At 28.5% G+C, this 20264-nt stretch overlaps 5 protein-coding genes across 5 annotated transcripts; 1 reads left to right on the plus strand and 4 right to left on the minus strand.

The window, feature by feature from the left end:
- Positions 1 to 363: 363 nt before the first annotated feature.
- Positions 364 to 699, minus strand: OCT59_010200 (uncharacterized protein; the record flags this gene model as incomplete). Its single annotated transcript, XM_066132870.1, has 3 exons — positions 364 to 420; positions 504 to 586; positions 633 to 699. The coding sequence occupies 3 exons, from the start codon at positions 697 to 699 to the stop codon at positions 364 to 366; spliced, it is 207 nt and encodes a 68-aa protein (XP_066000475.1).
- Positions 700 to 3018: 2319 nt separating this feature from the next.
- On the minus strand, positions 3019 to 3542 carry OCT59_010201 (uncharacterized protein; the record flags this gene model as incomplete). Its single annotated transcript, XM_066132871.1, has 3 exons — positions 3019 to 3146; positions 3216 to 3296; positions 3446 to 3542. 3 exons carry the CDS (start codon positions 3540 to 3542, stop codon positions 3019 to 3021), a joined length of 306 nt encoding a protein of 101 aa, XP_066000476.1.
- A 2394-nt stretch (positions 3543 to 5936) lies between these two features.
- On the plus strand, positions 5937 to 7630 carry OCT59_010202 (uncharacterized protein; the record flags this gene model as incomplete). The annotated part of the gene is made up of 2 exons (XM_066132872.1): positions 5937 to 6717; positions 6786 to 7630. 2 exons carry the CDS (start codon positions 5937 to 5939, stop codon positions 7628 to 7630), a joined length of 1626 nt encoding a protein of 541 aa, XP_066000477.1.
- Positions 7631 to 10041: 2411 nt separating this feature from the next.
- Positions 10042 to 11356, minus strand: OCT59_010203 (uncharacterized protein). Its single transcript, XM_025321527.2, has 4 exons — positions 11097 to 11356; positions 10896 to 10996; positions 10585 to 10828; positions 10042 to 10514 (listed from the first exon to the last, which is right to left on the minus strand). Exons 1-4 carry the CDS (start codon positions 11330 to 11332, stop codon positions 10307 to 10309), a joined length of 789 nt encoding a protein of 262 aa, XP_025168628.1. The 5' UTR covers positions 11333 to 11356; the 3' UTR covers positions 10042 to 10306.
- Positions 11357 to 19321: 7965 nt separating this feature from the next.
- OCT59_010204 (uncharacterized protein) lies at positions 19322 to 19999 on the minus strand (the record flags this gene model as incomplete). Its single annotated transcript, XM_066132873.1, has 1 exon — positions 19322 to 19999. One exon carries the CDS (start codon positions 19997 to 19999, stop codon positions 19322 to 19324), a length of 678 nt encoding a protein of 225 aa, XP_066000478.1.
- Positions 20000 to 20264: the final 265 nt, after the last annotated feature.

A 20264-nucleotide genomic window follows, 5' to 3' on the forward strand; every position in this document is an offset into this window, starting at 1 on the left:
AAACAGTGAACGGTTTTCACGATATGTGAAATGTAATTGTGAATCGAAATGTACATGATGTTTAGTAAAAAATTTAAAAATTTTATCCGTAATTTCATGTGTGAATGATACATTACGGAAATAACATGGAATAAAACCCGGAATAAATTTTTTTATAGAATTATTTTGAGAACAAAAAAATTTGCAATTTAATTAGCATACGTAATTTACGTGAAGCGCTTTTTGTTAGCAGAAAAATACATATAAACTTTATTTCATTAAAAAATAAGCCCGATGTGGGCAAATATACAAATGCTTTATTAATACATGTTTACAAAAATTTTAATAAGGACATAAAATTATGCATAGAACAATAGAACACGTTTAAAAAGGACACAAATAGTCATAAATTATGAATAAAAAAAGCCCGTGACGTGTTTCCTGAAGCAATAAACAATGTTAAGTAATTATAGAAGCAAAAGAAGTGAGTAACTTATTAACTAAAATAATCAGTAAATTCTTACATTGATTAGTACTAGGATAGCTGGAGCTGGAGTCGGAAGAGCTGGTAGAGCTGGTAAGGGAGGGCGTAGAAGTGGACGTGGTGCTGGAAGTGTCGGAAGAGATGTATGCTACTTCTCTTGCTGCTTGACTTACAGTCTGCTTTTGTACAATAGCGTCTGCTGCCCTTTGTGTCGCTTGTTTTGCTTGGTCAGACATAGTAGTATAGTAATAAGTTTATCTGTTTTATAATAAGTTATCTTTTAAAGAAGTATAGAAGAAAACTAATAAAAATTTGTAAAGAGGAAGGGTGACTATATAAGTAATTTATTGCAAATGAAATTTCGAATTTTGCATTTGATCCACATCTATAACTCACGTATTGAAATTTCGAATTTGGTATTTGATTCACATCTATTTCTATTGAAATTTCAAATCTGGCATTTGATTCACATCTATAATTCGCATCTTGATAAGAGAAGGGTAACAATATAAGTAACTAATGAAACTTCGAATTTAACATTTGATTCATGTCTATGAGTATTGAAATTTCGAATTTGGCATTTGATTCACATCTATAATTCGCATCTTGATAAGAGAAGGGTAACTATATAAGTAATTAAATGAAACTTCAAATTTAACATTTGATTCACATCTATGAGTATTGAAATTTCGAATTTGGCATTTGATTCAACATCTATAATTCGCATCTTGATACGCCTATAATTCGTAATATCTTGATAAGAGAAGGGTAACTATATATGTAATAAATTGAAAATTTCGAATTTGGCATTTAATTAATCTACAACTCGCATCTTAAGAGGAGGGTAACTATATAAGTAATTGATTGCCCAATGTAATTTCGAATTTGGCATTTGATTCACATCTTGGAGGTAACTATATAAGTAATGATTGCCCAATGAAATTTCGAATTTGGTATTTGGTTAATATCTATAACAGATAACCGCGTCATTAATTTCGAATTTGGACGTCTTGATATACTACTATTGAGTAATTGATTGTGTATTGAGATTTCGAATTTGGCAGTTGATTCACATTTATGATTCAATAATCAATGATTCATCTTCATTTATTCATTATAATTGTCACACAGATTGATCTTCGCAGTATAGTCGTAATAGTTGTAACAGGTTGTAAAGGTTGCAACATAAATCCGTAAAGATGCCGTAATTTGTGTAAAGTTGAAACGGGTGTAATGTTCGGCAATTCTAGGTCACATAATTGTTAGCTTAGTACAACAAGAAAGAAAGAAGTTGACGAATTATTTCATTAGTAATTGGCACTAAATAAAATATCATAAATCCGTACAAATTATTTTTTCTTCTTGAATAGGTGGAAACCGAGGTATTATTCTTCTTTAAATAGAAACTGAAAAATATTGTTAAAATAGACACATTAATTTAATATATTGCTATCACTAAATTGATGAAAATAAAGCAATTGGAATATATATAAATTTATCCGAAAAGGTCAAATTTGATTCAATAAATCTTAAATATTATTATTAAAAGATTATAACATATAGTCAGAATTCATCTTTTTCTGCTGCTTTTTGATACCAATGAAAGGCTTTTTCTAAATTTCTTTTCTATTCCTTCTCCATTATAATATCTATTGGCTAGATTAAACATTGCGTCAATATGATCTTTTTCTGCTGCTTTTTGATATCAATGAAAGGCTTTTTAATATATGGTTCTCAATATATCGAACTCATTAATAAATTCTTAATGAAACAAATTTACTTGATAAATTTCAACTTGATTCGTTTGTAGTATCAAATTAGATTCTTTAAATTAATTTACCAATCATAAAAAATTGTAACTCGCATAAAAAGAAATACCACCCATTTTGTGGAAAAAAAAGTAATAATTTATAATTAGAATGCTTCTAAGAATGACGAATATATTTTGTTAGGATACAATGAAAAGAAAAGATTAAACATGTAGAGAATTTTTACTATAGTAATTAATTTCGCAGCCGTAACCATATTATAGTTTCGACAACACCACAGTATATCTCTTAATAAAAGTGACTTGCATTTGTTATGACCGACATATCAAGATCAATAATTTTGTGCTCTTGATTTTTCAAGAGGAAACAAACCATGCTAATAATTTACTTTTGGTTTATTATTTATTTATTACAACATTAAAATGATTAATACGATTAAATTCATCTAAATATTAAAAAGTTTGAAGAAATCTCCGGTGCGTTCAGATAACGTGCGTGATAAAATCTCCGATCGTTTATTTAAAGAACATTACAATATAGATTTAAGAATATGCTGAATAATAATTTGAGAAAATAGGCTGATGAATAAATTTTGTCACAACATACTGTAAAAATATTTTAATATGTTAAAATCCTTAAATTAGGCTAATTATTATAGTGATCAGAACCAAATTATGCCCAATGTTAGTATTAGATGAACCGGAAGCTTTGTCAGTATTCAATAGTGCTATTACTTGGATATGGCGTATTTGTTGTTGGTTCAGAATCGGAAACAACTATAGATGTTTAATTCATTTCACATCTGATGACATCGTTAACTATACCACATAGTAGTAAAAAGGACCCTGGTCCTAGACTTCCGCCATGAGTGCTCATAGTTTCGAAACCAGTACCTGATCCTCTTGCAGAAATTACTATAATATTATAGAAGTTAGTTTGCATAAAAGACCAAAGTAGAGGAAATCACTTAAGCTTACACGTACCTTTAGCTTGATCATCACCCGATTTTTCATTGTGGCCTACAAAGTACCCAAATGTCTCCCATGAGTTGTCACTATAATCTGCTACAAAAGAAATAAAATCGGATTTGTGTATGTTAACAGTAGAAGGAAAAAAAATTTAAAATTGAGAGTATCGGCAAGAATATTTCGTATTTGCATCAGTTGGATGGAGTAGGAGATTGAGTTTAGTGATTTTTTGAGCAAGAACGAACAGAATGAGGCAAATGAGTGCTTTTGAAAGTGTAAACATTTTGATGAATTGATAGCAATCATGAATTTGTCTAATGTGTATGTATTATTTATATTCATAGTATGTAATGTTTTTTGTTTACGAGTTCAAAAAAGAATTTTCCTTCGTCTGTGTTCTGGATAGCGGGTAACCTTTTTTGTTACGGATTAAAAAATTTACGATTTCTTCGAAGTTAATATTATATCTAAGATTATCGATCAACGAATACGATCAAATAATGAATGTGTTACAAATGCTATTTCGTTTAATTTACTAGTACAACCCATTCACTAAAAATTTTGGATAATATTTAAGAAATTTTACATTATAGTACGTTACTGTCTCTGATCTTGAAAGTGAAGTAAGAAAGAGATTAGTGTCTATCAATCGTAAACGACTTCCTTCATAAAATTTATCCTGCGGAGAAGCCTATGCGAACGGAAGATAGGATTTCCCCCTATTTTAATGAGACGCATAATTAAGTTGTTATTCACATCCGAATTCTCCTTTGAATTAATCAAAAATTCTTCGATTTATTTCATAAATAATAAAGCATCAATATATTGGGAATGTGCCATTCCCGGCCATTAATTTTTCATGTTTGCTTCAGCAGGATCGATAACTATATATTTAGTAGGATCTAGTTTCTGGAGCATGTAACTGGAATTTACTGCTGGATCCCTTCATATTTGATAATGATTTTATTTTGACCATAGTCAATATTAGCATTATCCATTTTTAACCATTCATTTTCAAACAACACATTATATTCTGCTGAATTGGTAACTATCATATTTACATAAACTTGATATCTCTGGTGCTTGTCAACCCATTTCAATAGGACAGTTTTTTGTCCAGTTATATTGATAATTTTAATATTGGTTGGTGCTTCAATTTCTTTGTTAGCTTGTTCCAGAAATCATACATTCAACAGCCCTCGAGTTAATTAAAACATTAACAGGTTGGTATAGAGCTACTTCCGCTCTCTTTTTCGATTAACGTACACAGTTCTTCTTAGTGTAGTAATCTTAAGAATTAGTGAATGTACTTTTATTATCATTAGTTTATTAAATTTGTCACATTTAGACGAACATTTTAATCTAAATTTCATGAAAAAATGAGCAATATTGACCATTTTAAAGCCAAGTTTAACTTTTTTTGTCTCACTCTCATACTTGCTAATAATTACTTTTTTGAAAAAGTGACTGTAAAGAAATCAGAGCAAACAATATTATTGGTAAAATACGCGTGTTACCAGAAGTTCGAAGCAATAAGCATACAGCATACATGAATTTCTCTAAATTATGCTTAACTCATCTAATGATAGTATTACAAAAATGAATTTAAATATTATTAAATTATTTATACTTGTAATAATTACTTTCAAAAAAAAAAACATTAGGTAAAATTATATCAAAGCAGAGCTTTTACTATGATGATTCCAATGATAAACTAAAATTTATTATTTATAAAGGGTTAAGAAAGTTTCAAATTTTGATTAATGAAATTCGCCTAAAAAATCAACAATAATATAATCTTCATTATTTAGATTATTTATCTTTTATGATATCATACAATTCATAAAAGGAATTTTGGTTTATGGATAGTACTGCACTTGTAGAAAACAAAATAGTTACTATTTTGTATAATTAAACATCAAAATGCTTTATTCTTTTCATTCTTATTGACTTATTACCATTCTATTAAAGGTGTCTACAAAAAAAAATTTCGTCTACCTGCACTTTCTTCCTACAATACTTCATAAATATATGTTACAAAATTGTTAATCATTATTTAACAAAAAAAAATGTATCAAGAAGCATGTTATTGGATATAATGATATAATTTTAAAAATCCAGATAAACAAGTATTCTTGAGCATGATTAGAATATTTAACCACCCAACTAGAGATTTTACTATAATATACGTAATGATCTATTTCTTTTTTAATAAACTGGAATCATATTAAAAGCATGTCACTTTTACTATAAAAATTGTTTATAGTAAAATTAACATCTGAAATCTAATTGAGAAACAAAATTATTTTTAGAAAAAAGTATAAAGTTTTAGTATATAATAAAAAATTGATTTGAAATGGGAATAAAAAAAATATTAATGAAATATCTCCTTTTGAAATTTTTGCATTTGATAAAGTATCCAATAAGCTTTCCAATATATAATAGTAGTTATTAAAATTGTCATCTATATAATTCAAATTAGTTGGCGTAAGATGATCATGTAACGCAATTGAAATGTGGGAATTAAAGTTTTTTATTTAAGAATTATAACAAACGGAATCATCCCAATTATGGATTATTTACACAACGTACACAACGTAAAAGTCGTAAAACGTATGACAATTTGTAAACGAAAGATTTTTAAATACCCCTATACCCCATACTTCATGTTGTCGAACACATTAACTTCGTTAATTAATATTTCCTTCTACAATTAAATTTCATTTTAAAGAAGTTATGGAATCGCAGAATAACTATTCGTTGGTAAATCCACCCCTTTTCCATAAGGACGGAAAAAATAATCATGACATACCCAAACCCATAACATATTGCCGTTCGCCAATATTTCAAGGTATCATCCTTGGTTGGTCTGCTTCCATTTCGATAGTGATATTAGCTATCTTTGCGGGAACATTAAGCCAGATGATAGACTTCAATGTCATATGGGACTTGCGTATTGGTATCTTTTTATCGATAGTAACAGTAATCACAAGGATAATGTCTGTTGCTGTAGGGTTCATGTTGCCAGCTATTTTAGCGGGAATACTTTCCTTCATTCAAATACCAATTCTAAAAGTACCAGGTGCAACAATCATTAAATTAATGGATGCATCCATGACCCGTGGCTTATGGAGTACCTTAACCGTCTGTTTTAATTCTGGTCGAACTTATAAACTCACAATAATTGTTGTCTCAGTATTGACGTGGCAATATATAACATCAGCAGTTGATTTGTACGTCCATATCACCGCCACTGGAAATTTTCAAAGATTACCTGGTCAAATAATCACAAGCGCGAGGGCAATAAACATAGCAACCAATTGTTCTGAAGATTCACCAGCCTTTGATACTTGTGGACAATGGCAAGCAGCTACCAATGGTGGGCTATTGAATCCTGCCAGAGCATTGGAGACTTACCAAAACAAAAGCAAGACTTTACAAGTTTGGCATGCTGATGGTGGAATTTATCTTTTACAATCCTCGCCCCCACAACAAGCCTATTCATACTCTGGGTCAGGTATTTTCTTTCTTGTAAGCCTATCAGTAAGATATGCAATTTAGAAGCCAGTTATGGTGCCAGGACAGGATACACTTGCCCTGAGACATTATGGTCCGCTTCAGGAAACACACAAGCTTTTGGTCTGAATGATGTAGGAGTGAATGTTACAACATTTACTTATGATCTAGCAAAAGATAAATACACATCATCTAATCCAATGCATGCAATTGTTTCCGCACGATATCCCAGAGGGGGATTAATGAATTATGATTCTGAATTTATAAACGAAGTACATGGTGACCTTTCAATCCTATTGCATTGCCAAATACTTTCCTCATTAATTGAATATGTGATCACTCTTGGAACAATAAAAGCAACTACATTTGGAAATCTAACCAACCCACAGCTTGTAGCCCTTGTAGGTGCATCAACTCGTATGAGTCAACGAGCAGCTCAGGATATTGCAGATATAGTGTACACAGGAAATAGTACATTATTTGCTAATGCGTTTGCACAACAATGGGCTTTAGCAACTATTGCTTCATTTACTGGCGCAGTACAAGAGAATGAAGAAAATGGAGGAGGATATAATTATGTGCTTGAAGTGAATAAAGACCAAACTGTTGTTCCACTTCCAGTTGTCTTACTCTATGCTATTGTTATCATATTTCCACCATTAATCTATTCTTGTATATGTCTTTATTCTTTCAAAAATTGGTCAGATGATATAAATATCAACTGGATACTTGCTGAATTCATCTGTATACCACAGAGACTACTTTATCAAACCTTAATTGGTGAACATTATGTAGATGATGCTTGTTTAAAGAGCTTGGCAATGCAAGAAAAAAATCTTAAAAAGGTTGAATTTGATATTAAAGTGGAAGATGGGCATGTAATATCACAAAAATTAAAAAAAGAAATTCAATAATAAATTAATAATGCATTATTCTTAAATTATTTTTATTTACACAAGTTAAAAATTTAATTAATTAAAATTCTAACTTTATTTTTTTTATATTTGTAATATTTGTAAATTTGTAATATAATTTTATATTATACATTTTTCACCTAAAATTAATTTTTAGATTTTTTAATATAATTTAATATAATTTTGGTAAATTGGTAATATTAATACTTTTTTTTGAAAATGATTTTATTATTTTAATTATTTATTTTAAATTTTAATATAGTAAATTTATATTGCAACTGATTTATCAAAAAATTCAAAAGTATAAATTAATACTATTTTTAATAAAATAAAAACTTTTACCTAATCATGTGATTCTATTATTAAATTATAATAAGCTATTTTTTCTCATAAACTGCTTCTCTTTCTTTTTATTGTTAACCTACTTTCTTTTATTTCTTTTTTATTATATAATTTATATAGTAGATACAAATAAATATATTAATAAAAATTCTGTTTCCAGTGCAGTAATGAAGAAAATAAGTTTGTATTATATTAATTGCAAATAAAAAATTTCAAATATAAGAAAAACTTAAGGCTCATCTGGAATATTTATGATAAAACTTTATTTAATAAGTAAATATTAGTATTAAATTACTAGTTTGAAAAGTATAAAATTTAATAAATATACAATTAGGATTAGAATTTTGGAATATAAAACTAGGATTAGAAGTGGAATTAAGACTAAAATTTTGGGATTAGAATAAGTATTAAATTAAGGATTAAGAATACCTTATAAAAAAAGTTAATCCATTTTTTTTATTCCATTTTTTTTCCATAAAAGACTCATATTTCTGGAATTAATAACTTTATATTATGGAATTTATCAAATTATTTGCATTTTCTGTAAATAAATCAGTGAAAGGCTTATTTTCACAGAGTTTTTACAGAAACAACAGATAAAATTTTTTATTAGGATAGTTGAATATTACTAATATTTTTCTGCTTTTTATATTTTATATTTTATTTAAATTAATAATATAGAAATAGAACATAAATTATAAAGATTATAAAAAGATTTTTATATTAATGATAATAGCAAGTTTAATATTACTACTAAAAACTAACTTTTAAAGTAAAAAAATCAATATTTTTTTCAAAAATCTACTAGTTTTTATAAATATTATGAAAGAAAGAATAAAATTTCTATTTTGCAAAAATATATATTTCTTAAATAGTTTGTCAACAAAAAGCCACTTTTTAAAATTTCAACATGGACATAAAATTAATCAAAAAAGTAAGAAATCCAAATTATTTTTGCAGTATTAATACAAATAAATTAATTTGTAATTCAGATAAGAAGAGGTGAACTATTAAGCAATTTTCAAATATGCATATTTTACATAAATAAATCTATCAATTTTCATTTTAACCAATTTTTACTGAAAAACTTTAAGATTGGCTTTATCTTATGCATATATTTAAAATAATCTTTATAAAGTTCAAAGTTTTGTAATTAATTTTTAAGAATCATCAATTAGTAAAATTTCTAATAAAAATGCACATGTATAATTTCTGTCTAGTAAGCATTAACTATAAGTTGCCAAATTTATAAATATATACTTTTGAATATATATTAATAGATTATTAAAAAAAAGTAATATAAAAAAAATAAACTTTAAAATTATAAAATTTTAAAATTTGAGTTATTTTTATATCCAGTAATTATAAAAGAATGAAATATTTTCTGTTTGAAACTTTTTTGGATAATATGTTACCTATTATTAATTCTATAAAAATAAATATAATACAATTTAATGTGTTTTATTAAGATAAATCTAACAAATTATATTTTATCTATTGAATGATAAATTAATGCAATAAATTTTAAATAACTGGTATTATCACCTGGCTACTAATTGGTATTTAGGATTTTTTCCGCCAGTTATAAACTGGCGGACCAATTAGTATATCTAGGATGATAAAAAAGTTATTTACTGATCTAGTTTAGTATATAAATGGGCCATCATCCTTCGGATGATAACCCATTTATATACTACTAGATTAGTAAATAACTAATACTTAAAACCTGTTTATAAATATATAATATAAAAGAACAATATTTTAATTTATATTTTTTAGCCAATTGGAAAATTTAATTGTAAATTAGAGTTTTTTATTTGATTTATTACTTTTATTTTATATATATATATATATTTTTTATAAAAATAATTTTTTATTGAAGGTATTTTGTATTTTTATATAAATTATAATCAAAAAGTATAAACTAATTAATTAGTTGCAAAACAAACTTTTTTTTTCTTTTTTTTTCAGCTGTAAAAAATTAGTATTTTAAATAGAATGAAATTTAAAATCCTTTTTTAATAAAGAATATATTCATTATCTTTTTTTGATAATAAACTTGAAGAATTACCAGAAAATAGAAATATTTAATTATTGGAAATTCATATCAAATTGTCTGGGACAATAACAAGATATGGTTTAATTCATATAGTTTTCAATAAGAGTTAAATTACAAGACCAGAAAAAGTGAATCTAATAATGATGGCATTATAAAACAACTTAATATATGGGTGTACCAAAATATGTTTTGTTCAAGTAATGGCTCAAAAATTTGTACTCAATATATTTCTGAACTCGAGACTATAATAAATAAATAAATTATAAGACATAATTTCACGCGTAAAGATCATCATCTTCGCTGCTCTCGTTTTCAAGTTCCATATTTTCCTCTTCCTCTTCTTCCTCTTCTTCTTCCTCCTCTTCATATTCATCAAGACTATCGTCGTATTCATCATCTGAATTATATGGTGCATAATACTGACAAGTCGGTGCATGATAATGATTACCATGCGTACGAATATTTTCGTAGTCGCCAAGGCACCTATTCCAATGTAAGGGAAAGTTAAGAAAGTGACAAGAATTTTAGAGAGAGAAAATAATTAAATACTTACAACCAACAGAATTCGTAACCACAACGGCAACTCATGTGATCACATCCATCATTCTTCTCGATAGACATGTAACAATTTGGACATTGTTTTGTATGCCGTTCATGATAAGCGCGATTGGCGGTAAAATCTTCGGTTTGCAGTTGTTCGTTGAATTGTGTGCAGGTTAAACCACTATGCCAAGGCACATCATGCGTGAAACAGGATTTTGCGCCACAAGCCCCACAAGTAATTATAGGAAATCTATCTATTATTGATAATGAAAAATTAATATAAAAAACCGAACAATTATAAAATGGCTTAAATTGGTTTACCTCCTGTCGTATGTTCCTGACCAGAACCACACTTTTGAGCCTTGCACCAACGAAAATCGGGAAGTTTACGAATGGCAACGCGCAATAACAAAGTGTCGTACCTTTATGTTAAGGAAATACATTTAGTAACTTGCACAGGTGAAGGACTCTATATAAATTTAAAGTTCAAAGAAAGCGAAAAAAAAAAAAATTTTACGTCACCTTTCAAATAATTCCTTTGACGCCAGTCTTCGCACATCCTCGTATGTTAATTCTATCGGACAGCGGGACTTTGGACACCGCACTTGAACATCTCCTCCCTTAGAATTCAATTCGGCTTCAATGTGACGCTTGATACAAACAGAGCAAATGTCATTATGGCCACAGGACGAAGATATCTGTTGAATTATTGAATAGTCTTCGCAACAAACACCGCATTCTAGTGTCGTTTCCGTCATTACAACAATAATCGGTTGTGTGCAGGAAAAAAGGTTTGTTGGTTTAACCTTTTTATATCAAAAGCAGCACACCCCAATTCGGCACGTCAAAAACCGGTTTGTATTTGCGTGTACAAAATCATATGGTTTGAATACTGCGGTCAATTGAAAAAAGTCACACGTTATTTGTCACATGGCAAATTCTTAATCCCATATATTGCATTTGAATTTTTACCATCCAAAGACACGCATAATTGATCTTGATCTATTCAAAAATTTCCTTTTAAGCCTGCAGACGATATATCTCGAATTTCTCAGTGTTTCATAGAGACGGTAGATGAGCTTAAAATCTGTAAGGGTCACCAATAATTAATAAAAGCTACGTATTTTATTTTGAATTATCCATATCTTATTGAATTTGGATAGTATGGACATTATTCCAGTTGGATTTGGCATACATCAATTAGATGGATGTTCAAGATTATAAGTCCACATCCTCAATTCACCAATATAGGCAAACCTCATCAATTGCCATCTGATGATTCTGATCTTTTTGTTAATTTCGATAATTTGACTTCCTTTGAATATTGTTGTCTAAAGGCTAAGATGGCCCTATCAACTTATACGTCGCGGAAACAGGATTAATAAAATTAATATATAACCATTTACAGCTGGTGCAACTAAATATTCCACAAGTACAAATTTATTGATATACTAAAAATATACTGTTAAATATCGACACATAGTGTCATCACTGTCATGGGTCAAAAACTTAATCTTGATTCGCAAAAAAATTACAAAAACTGCGGGATGTAATTCTTTTTTGAAATATCTTGTCTTCCTTTTACTGGCTCTATCTCTCAATTTTCCACCCTATCTCTTCAATAACAAATAACTAATAAGACCGTTACGCAATTTTTAATATTCCACGCACTTAGAGTGTAAAGCAGACCCGAGCTAATAATAAATGCTTTCTATTAGTAGTGTACGTTTTTTTTTCTGGCTTAGAGGTTGGGAAATGGTTACATACTAATTGTGATAATGCCGTGTAATAACGAAAACATCTTCACCAAACAGTTTACGTTTTCTCTCTCTACTTCATGTAAACTTTCAGTTGATTAAAATTGTTGGCAAAGTATCATCTGTGATGAAAGTGAGATCCTCAACTTTCAAAAAAAAAGGATAAGTCGTCTTGAATATTATTCATGGTTTTAGCCAAGGAGATTCATCCCGTACCCAGTCGCATGATCTTAAGGTCAAAGTTCCGTAGTTTTTCCAGCCTGAACAAAATATCCATCATACAAAAGTACCAAATAAATTTCCTCTTGAATTGCGGTCAAATAACGCGTGGTCTATTCTTTTTTTTAGCTGTACAATCTGTATAACCTGTACAATTGTGTGAAACTATTTTTTTCTGAAAAGAAGGCTTCCGTTTCTACTTCCAAATACGGTTTGTTTCTACAATTCACTATCGACTTTTGGACAACAAACCGAGAAATTTTACAAATATGACACGCAATGATTTCTTTAAATATTTGCATTCTGAGAGTATATTTGAAGCTTGATTTGGATGATAAATACGTTGATATTCTTAAAAGAACAAGAAGCCTCGTGTAAAAGGTTCATAAATTAACTAAAATGATCTTATTTGATCCTACTTTCAGCTTTCCTGCTGGCCTCAATTTGGCTAAGAAATTAAAAGATAGTCAGTACATATGAACGTAATAAATTTAACTTCTATAGCATTTAAGTTTATAAACAAAATCCAACCTACCCTGCCTTTTTTATTTTAATTTGCATCTTATCTTTTATTTCGCACTCACTAAATAAAGGCTTTTCCGAATAGTTCTTTCCATTACTCTGAGAGGGAATAGGTATAGCATACACAGGGAAATAATAATTAATTTTTGTCTTTTGGAACATTACTCTAGAAATTAAAATTATATAGAACCACGAATTTGTTGAAGAGTTAAATACCCAAATGTCAAAAAAATCGCGTTTGGAATTGGTTTAGGAGAGGTACAATTGCAACACCAAGCAACTCAAGCCCGCCAACTTGCGATTTACGTTTCTCAATATTCTTGAGGGATAACAAGCGAGCGTGTGACATCAAAATTTTCCAAAAGTTCATAGCTTCGAAATCCATTAAAAAACAGCCAAGGGATTAGGAATTATCAATATGACGAAATTGAACTATTTTTACGAAGGACACACGTAAGGACAGCACACTACGAATCTTACGAGCACACCGCAACAGAGCAACAGACAGACGAAGCGCGAGGAGTGGTATCACGCACGGACGCACCACCGCGAGAAGGAATCGAAAAGGAACAATAGCACCCTTACAACACTCGCAACGTCGCCTTTGACAGTTCAGAAGAGAATTACAGAAGGTGACAGACTTGTCGCGATAGAAAAACCAAATATTCACGATTCCTTTGTTTTTATTTAAAGAAGCTCTATAGATGTGCTAAATATTTCTTTCTAAATATGGAGTTTTGATTCTTGACGATTAAAGACTCGTTCCCAGCCAAAAATCCGTTGTAAGACCATCTCTCGGGAATTTGTCTCTTAAATAAATTATCCATAACAAGTAGTGTTAAAAAAACAAGAAAAGCCTGAGAAATGAATAGTGGAGGGCAAATTTCACATGATGATAAACACTAGAAATTTCTGATTTCACGTGATAATTAATTTTGACACGGAAACTACTAAAAAATCCGCAGCAAAGTTTGTTTTAAAAAAAATTTTTAGCAATAATTCCTTTTACAATTCTACTCAACTAACCAATTCAGTATAGCATTATTTAAAACTCAATATTATTTGTTGAGTATACATCTCAAAATTTTTGAATAAGCATAATATCTGGGAAATCCAATATTATACCCGGAAAAAATATACTGTGCAATTTTTATTTAATTACTTTCATTCTTTCATTTACCCGTTGGCCACTGCATTCAGTACCCCTCAAAAATGGTATTAAGACCCTGATCTGATCACAGGTAGTACCCGGTATGTATGCAATGGCCAACGGTATTTTATTTCTTTATTTATATTACTATATTATATTAAGTATCGATACTTATATTTTTTTAAAAAATAAAGAAATTCATGAATTCAAACAAGATCTTCAAATTAGTTTTTCATTTCCATCCATTGGTTTTAAACATTTCAATTTATAAAATAAAATTACACGTGATTCAATATCAAAAGTGTAAACCCTTTGTTACTTCCGTTACTTATGTTTTCAAATGTTAGTTCATAAAAGAACCTCAATTTTCTATATGGAAGATAGTAAAGAAAAATAAAAATTATTGGTTAAATTGATTCGGAGAGGTAAAATTTCATTTATTGGTAGCTTTTTAAATTTATTTATAAATTGGTCGAATGAATGAGGTAGTAGTCGGTTAAGATCATTAGGGTAAAGCAACAAGTTTTTTACTTGGTTTAAGCATTTCTTCAAGAATTTCAAGAAATCTAGATCATTAATTGTATCATCTAAATGTCTAAATAGAAGTTCCATCTTACTGCAATTTAATATGATTGGTTGGACTAATTTCAAATTAAAATTTATCAGTTATTGTTTCAGTCGATTAGGAATATGCGGGATTTTAATGACCAATATTTTTATGAGACATCTAGTAGATGGGGGCATGTGAGAATGTGGGATGTCGGTCAAGACCGACAGATTCCTCCATCCAATAACCATTTATCATCATTATGCAGCCAAATAGGATCATATACTGTTTTGACATACTGATATTTTTAGACTAAGGTACAAATATTAAAATATATTTTTGACGCATTAAAAAATCACATTAAATTTTATTGAGTTTATTTCTATGAACCATGACCTTGGACGTCTGCATAACAGCAAAGTTATTGGATAAGGATGTTAAAATATCATCCGAATTGCTTCACAGTTTGGTGATATTATAACATCTCTATCCAATAATTAATATTTTTATTCAGTCCCTGTAAAAAAAGTCGATCCGTTTTTATATTCCGTCTTTTTTCCGTAAAAGGTTCATAACCTTATATCACGGAATTTATCGAATTATTTACATTTTCCGTGAGTGGATCCGCGAAAGGCTCATTTTTACGGAGTTTTTACAGAAATAACGGATAAAATTTTTTATAGTGAGTCGGCGGGATTTTAATGACCGATATTTTTAATTTTTATGAGACATTCAATATTGAAAACGTTATTAGTAGCAGTAGATGGGGGGGGAATAAAGTTATCGGTCTCTGCCGATATCCATCCAATAACTATTTATCATTATGCAGCAAAATAGGATCATGCCGTTTTTGAATACTGATATTTTTAAAATAAATACATTTTTGAAGCATTAAAAAAATCACATTAAAATTTTATTGAGTTTATTTCTATGAAGCATGAACTTGGACGTCTGCATAATAACACAGTTATTGGATAAGGATGTTAAAATATCATATTCACAGGTTAGTGATATTCTAACATCTCTACCATATAATTAATATTTATTTTGTCACTGTATAGTACTATAGAGTATAGTAGTATTGCATAAAATGAGCATAATTAAGCATTAATCAGTAAACTAAACAATAATCTGCATTCTCAATTGTGAAAGTATATATTCGGCTGAAGGCGTCAAATTATCTCGGGATATCTCGGAAGAGGTTAACTCGACTAACAGTCACTCAGTCAGCTTAAGTTCCTACATCAAAGGGAATCAGTCAACCATCGGTTAGAGTTTCTTTCGTTTTTAAACCATATATGATATACATATTAGTGATATTACAATATATATCATAAGATTTTTCAAAACTTAAAGAAATATAATATAAGATCAATATTTTTAAAATTCTATACTATCCCTGTCCGAGCAGTAAAATTTCATGTAATCAAACCTAATAGAAGAATCGCAGAGAAGCTTTTTCCAGTTAGAACATCGAGATTTATGTTTAATTTTCGCGATATTACATATGCAACATACTGACGCGATAAAGCCAATGCGATCTTAACCTTTGACGATCAGAATTAACTTAGTTTCGGCCCGCATTATGGGTCACAGAGATTATTCATTACTACTATCAGCATAATGATAAGATATAATATTATTAATATATAATAATAAAGAGAAAATATTTTTGTTACGATATGCAATATTAGCAAAAAAGAAGAGACTCCTTTCGGCCAAACCAAATCACGTTAGAAATTGATTATTAATTGTGCGATTTGTACCCCATTTTTCCATAAATGTCTTTGTTATACAACAAAAAAAAAATTTTTTTTTTTCCCCGGAAATTTTTTTTTCCTTTATTCAAACATGTATGGTACAATATTTGATTTTACATTGTTAATAAATTATTTGTAACTTTTTATTTAACCGCATTTCTCAGAATTACAGTCAACTAAATATAAATGCACCCCTCTTGGGACCATATACATAGTTTTTGTAATAGTGCATTTAGAGAGGGTGTGCATTTATAGAAAGAGATCATATAAGCTTGAAACCGAACCAGAGGGTGCATTTATATAATGAGTGCATTTATAGAGACTTCATAGAGGAAGGGTATATATGATGAGTGCATTTATAGAGACTTTATAGAAGGTGCATTTACGGAGAGTTAACTGTAATAAAAAAAAATTTATATTATACTGTAAGTTCGGATTTTTATCGAATATCAATATAACGAGGATTCGTTCTAACTAATCAGAATTCGTCAAATATTAATGTATTACTGTAATATGTTTTTTTTTTACAAAAAAAAAAAAAAAAAATCATCAAGAGATTCTTAAATAAATTAATTATCTAATAATAAATAATATTGTATAAAGTAAAATGATTAATATTTTTTTGACGATATATATGTATGCTAAATCACATTTCATTTTTCATTTTTGATAAATTAACCCTAAATCTTTTTAGAATAAAATTGTTTTGTTCAATAAAAAACAATAAAGATAATATGACCCACTATAAAAAAAAAAAAATTTTTTCTCTATTACTATCAAGTATTGTATGTAGTCTACAGTACTCAACCTTATTATAGATTATCCGTAATTAATTCATTTGCAATAACAGATAATAACACAGCCCATTCATAATTAGCATATAAAGTATAATTGAAAACGTAAAAAGGTAATTATTGTTTCCTTTAATTTATCGGATAAATTTTTTTTGGGATGACACAAAACGCCGATCAAAAATTTCAAACGAGAAGGTCAGTTAAATTTTTAAAATCAAAACAAAAAGTTATTAGTTTAATAAATAATGATAATAATAAAAAGATAATTACGAACTCGGAAAAAAATTCTCTAATAAGAAATCAATTAATATAATATTCATGTAGTATAAACGAATACTTGAAAGAAATAACGCTAATTATTTATGCTAAATTTTCAGTTAACTACGCCACTAATAAAATAAATTTACGTAAAACACATATATATACATAAATATATATATATAAATATCTGAAATTGATGGAATTGGCAGTTATTTGATTACTTTCAATTGTTACTTCTTTGCGCCTTCTTGTTTACGTAAGTTGGGAAAAATTATTAGTGTATTAAAAATTTACGCCACTTTGTCGATATAAGGAACCATTATTCTCCTAAAATTAACATGTATTTATATTCAACTAAAATCTATCTTAACCGGTAATTACCGTATTATTTAGATGTAAATAAACATGAAAATAAAACTTTTCAAGGATTATAAGGATCTTAAAATGGTCAAATTCTCAAAACGTATTAGATTATCATTCGTGAGAATAAAAAATAATTATTAAAAAATTTCGATCTTTAGAACTTTAGGCGCACAAACTTAAAAAAAGTTAATGATTTTATTAAATCCTATTGTTCTTCGGTTATTTCAGATTTAGAAATTATGGTTAAAGTGTATGAATATACATTTATGTTCAATGAAAATAAGTTAAGGAAAAGAAATCTTTTACAGAATTATTTGAAACCTTAAGATAATAATAATAATAATCAATCTGAACACACACGACAACAGAGATGTAATAAATAATGATACCAATCAATAATTAGGAAAAAAAAGGAAAGTATTTGCATTCTGATAGAGTTAAATATTATATTTTATGCAGGAAAATACTTTTGATCATCAATTCTAAGGAGTTCAAAATCCGACTTTAATATTGCTACGTTCCAATTATTTTCTTTTTATTATTGTATCTTACAAATATAGTTAATGAATATAAAAAGAAGGGTTGCACAGGTTTGTGTCTCCATTCAAAGATGTAATTGGTTAGTATCAACTCTTTTTTTTTCTCGGGAAATCTTCGTTAGATAATTCTTTTGCACGTGATACAGATCGATCGAAAAGACAGGAAATAAAACACGAAAAAAATTCGATTTTTAATTTTTAAAACGAAATAATTAACCATTTGGTATAATCAAATTTCTAAATATATCGAAATCAAATATTTGTTTTTTCTTAATCGTAAAAAACTTTAATCTACAGCCTTGCTACTGTATTTGACTTATTATCAATCACTTTGAAATTAATTAATTAAACATAGCACAAGCATTAATAATAATGAACATAAATATATATATATTTTTTTTTATAACTTATATGACATATATAATAAAAAATAAATAATGTACATAAATAATATTTATAAGAATTTTTCTCCCATCATTCTTTCCACCGTCAAACAAAAAGTACAAAGAAGCTTAAGAAATATTAGACATATGATAAAGCTGAAATTGCCAGCGAAAAGGAATGTGTGTGATGAGAGTGATGGAAAGAACGATGGGGATTATAATAGTCTTAAAATTTTAAATTTCTTAAGCTTATTAGGGTTTTATATTTCACCGGTAAAAAAAAAAAAATTATATATATATATATTTACTATATGAGATTATATAAAATAGTTTCTTCTAAAATCAAAAAATTGTAAATTAATCCCATTCCCATTCTATCCAATAAATAATTTAAAAAAGAAAAATAAATAAAATAAAAATATAAAAATATATATATATACAAAAATAAAATTTTAATGGTACAGGTAATAATCATGATAATTTATATTACCATGATTGTAATTTATGTTATTATAATTTATATTATTATAATATAAATTATCATTGATTATAATACCACTGTTGTGGTAATTAAAGGAATCATTGCTAGGAAGGACCACATTGACATCCATCCCAGGTAAATAAACCTCTTCTGAGAGTTGTGGCGTTGTTGGAGTTGGTGAAGAAGAAGAAAAAGAAGAGGTTGAGGAGAGTGAAGGTGAAGATGTCGTTATAGGTGCCGGCACAGATGAAAAGGCGCTCATACCATTATTACTAGGGGGAACGAATTGCTTGAACCGGGTCTTTTTTTTGGGTTCAAACCTGTAGTTGGGGTAAACCCTCTGATGTAGAATTTGCGCTTGAATAGCAAGCGCGTCGTACATATTTTTCGCGTCCTGAGGGATTTCCTTCCAAATTTCTCTCGCCATTTTGCATAAATTAGGCATAGTGATCCTATGTCCACTATGCTTAAGCTCCAATAGGAGACAGTTTTTCATTAAAAAAAATGAATTTGGCGGCCTCGGAATATTAGTCCGAGTTCCGCTTGCAAATGGCCTTCGTCTAGTTGATATCAGGTCTACCAAATGAAATCTCGGATTGTAGATATAATTAATATCTACAAAAGGGTTATTTTGGTTACGGTTCGACATTTTTTCCAAATTAAAAGGAAAAAATATTTTGCAGTAAAAGTTGATGGAGTGGAGTGCTCTTTAAATATTTTGTCGGAGTGAGGAAATGAATTTAAGGGGTTATTTGAATATTGATAAACCCGGCGAATGAAACCCTGTACTTTTTGTTTCGTTATACGTACGTAAGAGGAATGAATAAAATGAAAGAATTTTTGAGCTCTATTTATGTTAAATGTGATTAATGTAAAACTGAATAAATAGGCTATAATATTTTTTGTTTGTGTAA

This window comes from Rhizophagus irregularis, chromosome 18 (genome assembly GCF_026210795.1).
Source record: "Rhizophagus irregularis chromosome 18, complete sequence".
In the NCBI taxonomy this organism is placed as follows: domain Eukaryota; kingdom Fungi; phylum Glomeromycota; class Glomeromycetes; order Glomerales; family Glomeraceae; genus Rhizophagus; species Rhizophagus irregularis.

Bases quoted from the DNA above. Each gene is read 5' to 3' on its own strand.
- OCT59_010203 (XM_025321527.2), bottom strand. From the start codon at position 11,332: ATGACGGAAACGACACTAGAATGCGGTGTTTGTTGCGAAGACTATTCA. The intron at 10,997-11,096 runs GTGACGTAAAAT...CTTAACATAAAG, and splicing joins TCAAAGGAATTATTTGAAAG to GTACGACACTTTGTTATTGC. The intron at 10,829-10,895 runs GTAAACCAATTT...TATCAATAATAG, and splicing joins TCAGGAACATACGACAGGAG to ATAGATTTCCTATAATTACT.